General features: G+C 38.1%; 1 protein-coding gene across 1 annotated transcript in view; it reads left to right on the forward strand.

Moving 5' to 3' along the window:
• The window catches only part of LOC147896507 (protein LIKE COV 1-like), a 34,350-nt gene extending 30,654 nt beyond the window's left edge, over nucleotides 1–3,696 (forward strand). Inside the window, exons 5-7 of the mRNA XM_087381231.1 lie at nucleotides 2,453–2,550; nucleotides 2,786–2,912; nucleotides 3,045–3,696. Of these exons, the coding sequence (XP_087237357.1) occupies nucleotides 2,453–2,550; nucleotides 2,786–2,912; nucleotides 3,045–3,118 (299 nt within the window). The 3' untranslated portion in view covers nucleotides 3,119–3,696. The remainder of the gene's footprint in view (nucleotides 1–2,452; nucleotides 2,551–2,785; nucleotides 2,913–3,044) is intronic.
• Nucleotides 3,697–8,150: the final 4,454 nt, after the last annotated feature.

An 8,150-nucleotide genomic window follows, 5' to 3' on the forward strand; every position in this document is an offset into this window, starting at 1 on the left:
TTGCAACCAGAACTCACATACAGTAATACACACATGTGATTAGTAAAAATGAGATTCTAAGAAATTATGTAGAGATAATAATAATGCTCCATAAATGTGGCAGTAGACCTTTGAGCTTAGACTGAGCTTAGACAAAACAATCTTGTCTTTGGCATCCTTATCTTGATGAGTGGGTCCCTTAGGATCAACAGATTTAATATCTAGATATATTGATGGAAAAACATGACTGATTTGAGGTGTGCTGGCAAGGCCTTATTCTCATTGAATCTTTGACATAAAACCATCCACCTCAGGGCTAGCAGCTTGCGCACATTACTCGTTGGTGGCTTCCTGCTCCTATGAGCTGTTCCCCCATCAGAATGGTAGGCCTTCCTTGCTGAGGACATGAAACCAATGGGGTCTGCAGTAGGCTCAGCAATGGTGCCATCATCAGAATCTGAGTCATCTTCCCTGGACTACACTATAGACCTTTTCCCCTCATGGATGCGGCTCCTTTTGAGTTGATCTAACCTTCTGTTCACTGTAGCAAAAGAGTTCTGCATTCTGAATCCATTAGCCCTGATTTCCATGGTCATCTCTTTGAGTGCCTGTAATATGGAATCCATATGACCTTTAGTGTTTTGCTCCTGGGCATGAGATGCTTGGACATTGGAAGTGCCATCAGTGAGCTCTTGTCTGCCACTGCCAGGGGCATCCACAACTTCAGTGCCACCATCCTGGACTCCCTCACTGGAGCCAATGCCCAAACTGGCAGAATCCAACACAGATCAAGGTTTCCCTTTTGATACTTCTTAAACTGATTTCCAGACCTCCTTGGAGGCATCCTGATAACCCAAATCAACTGTGATATGAAAACATTGTTTAGAACTCTGTCAAAATTCTGTTGGAGGTATTAATTCACTGACTAACAGTGGATTTACTGTCAAAGCTTGTTAGAACACTGTTTGAACATGGATTTTACTGCCAGATCCTCAGTGGAAACACAGTGTAGGACTTAGAACACTGTTGAACAGCCAATTCCCTGCCACAACACTGAATAGAAGCACTGTTTGGACAGTTAGTATCTGAACATTCTAACTGGCCAGAGCAGGAGATTCACTGCCACGTGGCAGTCTCTGACTGGACAGTTCACAGTTTGCCCAATTTGACTAAATTAAGGCTCAATTCTCCAACCAGGGGTTCAAATTAGGTTTGAATGGAGTAGAGTAGAGTTGATTAGCAGGAAAACTGAAAAGCCCCAAATTTCAGTGCAACCATTAACTGCTGTAAGCCAAAAATGCACTTGCTGGAGCCAATTTCGAAGTAGATATTAGGGCAAATGACATCTGACCAGCTTCAAACGGGGCACAAGTGTTCCTGAGGCAGAGGCGACACTTCATATATGCAGAAAAAACAGACTTTGGGGCAGAGATTTGCCAAATTGCTGCAGATCTTCAATTCTGCCTGCGCCACTTAATCTGAGGCATTTCTGAATCAAACTTAGTAATTATACTGCAATTAGTGAGGGCTTATGATCTCCCGATCAAGCTGAACGCAATGATACCAGAATTGTGATAATCTGAGCATGTTGGTCAAATCTGGGGCTGCCACGTGTCTGTCTTAAAATTCAGACACCTGGCCGTGACAAAAAATCAAAATGATATGAGTTCCCCCACAAAAATCCCTGGAAAGGGCTCTGATACCAATGTAGCTATGTTAGCATACAGCATGCTAGTTTAGGTCTAATTTCACAGACTAGGTAAGCAAAAACGACAGTAGATAGAAATAGATGGATAGGATAGCATGAGAGGATTAGATTTCATGTTCAAAATCATCATGTGTACCTGGAAACATGTGTGGATCCTCAGCTTGTGATGGGCTGTACAAGCACAGGCTAGGAAGAGAGTTCCTAGGCTAGGAGGGCAAGTCCTAGTTGATCATAGTTCAGTTCAGCCAAGAGCCTTGAGGCCCAACTGGAAATGAAATGTATTGAATTGCAAATCAGGAATGGATACATGGAGCAGCAGGACTCTGCCCTTTTGTAGGTTTGGGCCTAGCAACATTTACAACATCGATTATGGGATAGCCATCCTAGAATGCTTCATGGCAACTTACGGTTTCCCCTACTTAAAGTACTAATTATTTACAAGCCATTTAAAGACTATCTAACATGCTTTCTTAGGTCCTGTGCTTTGGCATGCTGTTGCACAGTTAAAAAGGTGGCTTTTAGTTGACAGAGCATTCTCTCTGATGAATTGTGATTGTAGAAGCCATGTTTTGGTTGCTGATGCTGTTATTGATTTCATACACTATCTTTCACATTCTCTAGACGTAATAGAGATAAGATTTTGAAAAGAATCGAACGATTATATTTAATTTTGCTTAAGAGAAGCTGTTTTAAATATTTAATTTCCTTTTAAATGGGGATAACATCAGAGTGGAGGATTTCTCTGTGTTGTGTGATGGTGTGCAGATCAAAACTCACAAGCTTTCAAAGAGGTAGCAATAATTAGACATCCAAGGGTGGGAGAATATGCTTTTGGGTTCATCACTTCCTCTCTTGTTCTTCAGGTAAAAGCTTGGGGTCACCTTTTAGAGAAGTCTGATCTTTCTATATTTATTGTTTCCATGTAGCATCTGGTGCATGTAGATCTCGTTGGTTTCAGCTATGTGACCTGTGTTCTGGTCAATTCCTTTTTTTTAAGACCTTTATATTCTAGAGTTCTTAACATATAATGAAGATAAGCATATTGCAAGGTAATACCAATGCCTGTAGGCTGTACTTATTGGTTGGTGTTTTATGCAGAATGACACAGAAGAGGAGCACCTTTGCAGTGTCTATGTTCCAACAAATCATTTATATATTGGGGACATAATTTTGGTGAATTCAAAAGACGTGATTCGGCCAAACCTCTCTGTCCGGGAAGGAATCGGTAATTTCTGATCATAACGTTCGTATGTATTGATTGTGCAAACAAACTGTTCGAAGAGATTCTTGTCAACATACACGAAGAAAGAGAGATCTTAAGCCTGCACTTACAAAGTTTGTGTGGATATGCGTGCAGAAATAGTTGTGTCTGGGGGCATGACAATGCCCCAGCATATTTACCCAATTGATACAGCACGGGTATCGCCATGATATCTGCAGATAACATATAGGTCGAGTTCATGTGATTTTCTGTAATTCTCTTCATTCTCTTGTCAGAGTTGTGTAATGTAGTACTTTTCTTGTACAGTAACACACAGTGCGCGGTTTGTGCCCTGTAACTGTGGGTCTGCTTGCTGTCTTGCTGGTAGCTGACCATCTTTCTGTGCCTTTTTGTAATTCCACAAGTGACATACACAGACTTACACACACGCGACACGGGTAGTGACACTTGCACATGAGATAGATAGATAGATAGAGAGAGAGAGAGAGAGAGAGAGAGAGAGAGAGAGAGAGCACCGGTTTGATGTGTGTAAGGCTCCTTAGCTGTCATAAGATATAAAAAGGTTGAGATTTGCTCCCTGGTGTAAACAGGATGGTTTTTATCCCTTGAGGAATTTTGTTGTGTTTGGCTTCATTTGTGCTTTCCCATTGGGTGTACTAGCGTCTTGGTATGGTTTAACTAGCCACCATTTCTTATCGGCTACAATAAACGAGGCTGCAGTTTTTGAAAATTTGGACCATGGAGTAGATATACATGGTTATTTTTGGAATCATTCAATGGGAGTTACTTGAGGTTGGTGTTTTAAAAGATTGCATGGATCATATTTGAATGGGTTTGGGTATATTAGATTGCTTAACCAATGGTCTTTGTATGCTTTACAGTATCCACCATTTCATAAAGGTGATATTGTTGTTTAATAGGTGACACTGTTAATGGGATCATTCATTGAAGGTTTTTATTTCTATCAAGAGACTCATGTGTCATATTTCAATGGAGGCGTGGGATTATTATTGAATGGCACGTGGTGGGCCAACATGCGGGGGATTGGGGTGGGTGGTTGGGTTTGGTTGCATTGCGTTGGTGTCATTGGGCTGAACCTAATTGATGGAAATAAAAGCTTTTCGGCAAGTTTTGTGAAATTCATGCCTTTTTCTCAAAATTTTGTGAAAAAGGATGTTTTCTTTGTTGTACCATCAAATACTCTCTTGTTTGTCTTGGTACCCCACACGCCCACATGCATGTGCAACCGTCGCTCATCTGTATGTGTGTGTGCATGCATCCCCCTTAAGACATGCAAGATTTTCTCTAAAGTCATGACTAAAACAAGATCTCCTATCAATGGTTCATTTGTTATTAGTATGAACTATATTTGCTAAAGGTTAGGCTTGAAAAAGTAAGATTTGTTGAGTATATTTGCTAAAGATTTGTAAGTATGCTAAATGGCTAAGCTACTGCTTCAAAGCCATTTTGCCTAGTGTCCATGAACTTTGGAGGGACTTATTAAAAGAGGCAGATGTCCCCTTGCACTCAAGCTGGATTTTAAATGACTATGTAGGAGTGATTTCTGTTGTAAAATTTTTTAATTCCTCTCGAAGCATTCAGGAAAAAGAGTCTCCTATTCTCCTTCAAACCTATGATTTTACGACGCTTTACACAAAGATTGAGCTAGAAGACTTGAAGTTTAGAATAAAAAAGCTAGTGGTTGAAGTTTTCAATCTGAGATTTGACAAAGATAGATGCAAAGTGCTAAAAGTTGAGAAAATAGCCTTATGCTTTGATTTCTTGTGGCTAAAAAATAAAGATCATGACATAGGTTCTAAAAAGAAAAGATACACAAAGGTAGTAAGTGTGGAAGATGTTTGCTCTTGGATAGATTCAATTTTAGATAATCTTTACATCACAATAGGTGATTCTTTGTTTTAACAAATTATAGGAATCCCCACGGGCACTAATTGTGTCGTCTTTTTACCAAACTTTTATCTTTTCACTTATGAATTTGAGTTTATGCAACATCTTATTTCTATCAATATTTGTCCTATCATTTTACATAAACTTAGCCAAGTTTGGCGTTTTATAGATGATTTATTTATACCAGATGTTACTAACTTTCAAGATTTTATGTACAAAGACGCTAGTGCTTTTGGAGAAGGAATCTATCCTCCCGACTCTTGTGAATTGCACTACACTTCAAGAGGGGATTCTTGTGTTTTCTTAGATCTTAGAATTTCTTAATCTACCATAGGATTAGAGGTTGATATATACGATAAACTTGAACAACCTGAATATAGTGGTTTACACATTATTAAAATGCCTCACATTGATTAAACATTTTTGATTTGGCAAAATATGCAGTCATTTCTTCCAAATTTCATAGATTTTTCGCCTTTGTACAACTAAGGAGTCTTTTATCACTTAGTGTAGTGATTTGATCACTTTACTATTACACAAGAGGTATAATCCAAGGAAAATAATGAAAAAAGTACGCACAATCTTAGATATGAAGTCTTTTATCTATGGTGTATCGGTCTTAGGTATGTTTAAAATGATTGAACATAAGCTGAAAACAAAAAGCGGGGAGTTGAATAGCCCGTTTTTCTTGTAGTTTCAAAAAAGAGTTTGTTTGAGTATGCTTGTGCTTTCGAAGTTAGAAATGTATTTTTGACTCTTTGTAGGAAACAATACATAAGTCTTAGTAAAGGACCATTTAGCTTTTTATGTTTTAAATAAGAGAGAGAGTGAGGGTGAGAGTGAGTGAGCGATATTCCAGTTTTTTGGAAGATCTTGTTTCTTGACTTGCTTGTTTATTTTTGCTTAGTCACTTGCTTCCTTTCATCTTTATTTCTTGTTTTCTTTCTCTTTTGTTTATTTGACATATTTTAGTAAGCATTGGGTTTGCCCAAGAGACTCTGTGGGTCTTTAGAAACCCAGTATAGCTGTTTATGCGTGGGCACTGATGACGACATAAGTGTTGCTTTGCTTGCTAAGTATGTCTTTTGTTTTTCTTAAAAGTTTTTGTTTACCTCCTTTTTTCTTCTCTTTCATATACTCTTTTATTTTTTGTGTAGATTTTTGATCTTTAGAACAATAAAAAATCTAGATTTGTATGATTGGACTTATTCTAGTCTTACAAAGGTATATGTCAATTTGATACTTAACCACCTTGTGTAGTGCATATTCTTATTGTTGTGATTGTTTTCCTTGTGTGTTTTTCGTGTTGTGTTAGCTCTTACTTTTCTTGGTGGATGTGTCAGGCATCAATGATTGTTGCATGGGATTTTGAAAGGCATGCAACCTTGCTCTTGTGTTTCATGGGTTTATAAGATGGAGCAGTCCTCGACCTTTGTTTTATTGATTTGGCATGATGTAAGAGTATGTTAAAGCTTGTATTTGAGTTATGTTAATGTTTTGGTTGTGGGTTTATTTGTTCTTGGTACTTTTGAAGCTTGTGTAGGTGATTCTTGAGTTTTGGCAAGCTGTTGCTTCCTTTTGTTCTTGCTTTGAGTCATTCTTTTGCATGGCATTTCTTATGCTAGCATTCTTGGTTGATTTGTCTGTTGTAGTCTTGGTGAACTTAAGATGGTCTTGGTCTCTTTGGTTTGTGGTCGTTGGTCTTTGGGTGCAAGGAAAGGAGTATTTTAGATTTCAAGGGTTTATCCTTTCAAGTTGTTTCTAAGGTTATGCATTGATTACATCTCTGTTCTATCCTCTATTTGAGTGGTAGTGCTTTTTGAGTTTCTTAGCTTGAAAGTTGGAAATGCTTAACCTATAATGTGTAGTTTATAAGTGAGCTCACAATAGGTTGGTATGCTTTGTTGCATCAAGATGATGAGAAGCAAGCATTGGTTAACACATGGACTAGTTGTGACTCAAACTCCTACTCCGAGACCCTATGTAATCATACTAAATTACAAATAAAAGGATGAGAAAACTACCATGTTTCTAAAAGGTGCTCATCAACTACAATTGGTGGACATGGACATATCACTTGTGTTGCATCACAAAATCATGTGATGTGCAAATCTTAAATGGGTTTATGGAGTAAGGTCTCAACAATGTTAGATGCTCTAAATCTCATCATTACTTTAAAGGAAAGAATATCTACATTTCAATAAACTTTCTAAATTGGATAAGGAGGTTCCCTTTTAGATACATAGGGTGTTGTAGCAGCACAATAGCGCTCATGGAGTGCTTGCCTATAGGTTGTACGAATCTAGGCATTCCATTGTTACCATAAGACAACTCTCTTCTTGAAGGTGCAAACAAGTCCCCACGCACCCTCAACCTTATCATAACATGTAAGCTTACCAATTTCTACTAACATACACTAGTCTTGAATCATGGGCGGAGCTTGCGGAAGAATGAAGTGTACAAATTTTGCTCATTTCTTCACTTTTGTTCATTCCATGCTTTAAGGCAAGCTTGCATTTTTAAAGTAGAGAACCAATTTTGTAAATTGCGGCAATGACCAATTCGAACATTTTGAAGCATGCACCCTATTTTGGTATGGTGATCAATGCTTTGTTGGAGAGAACTAATTTTTTAAAATTTTAAGCGACTAGTAAATTGTGGTTTTTTGAGGAACATCTCAACCCCTCACCAACTAGCTAGAAGCAAAGCTTGACCATGAGACATTGATGGCCCACTAAAAATTGCACCATGTTGTAAATTAGCAAAATGATAAAAATTTCTTAAAAAATGTACAATCTTAAACCCACACAATAGATTCATTCTATTGTATGTCTCGGTTGATCACAAGCTTTAATGTAGAGAATTACTTTTTTAGATTTCGAGGTGAGGAACACCCCAATCCCTAACGAGCTAGCTAGGAACAAGGTTGATCATGAGCCATTGATGACCCTTTTAAAATTGCACCATGCCTTAAATTGATAAATTGCCCAAAATTTACTTGAGAAATGTACAAACTGAAAACCCACATAAAAAACCGAGGACAATTGGTTGACTTTGTTGATGGCATTAGGGCATTTTAGATCAAGTTGGTGGTGCTTGTATTGCAATCACCCTCGAAAGTCATCAATTTAAGGTCACAAGTAGCTTCATAATTGGGCAGTTGTACAAAACATGACCTTGTGGCTTTTGAATCGGCCACTTGTGTATGCCAAATAATGACACTCTATATAACTAATGCTTCCTTTACTTTATTTGAAAGTTCCTAAAATGGCATATTCTTGGGGATTGGCACGAGGAGCTAGAAGGATCACAAGGGTTGGAGTCCCTTAATGG

Source organism: Dipteris shenzhenensis, chromosome 11 (genome assembly GCF_047967505.1).
Source record: "Dipteris shenzhenensis isolate YYH24624 ecotype China chromosome 11, Dip_SZ_1.0, whole genome shotgun sequence".
NCBI classification, from domain to species: domain Eukaryota; kingdom Viridiplantae; phylum Streptophyta; class Polypodiopsida; order Gleicheniales; family Dipteridaceae; genus Dipteris; species Dipteris shenzhenensis.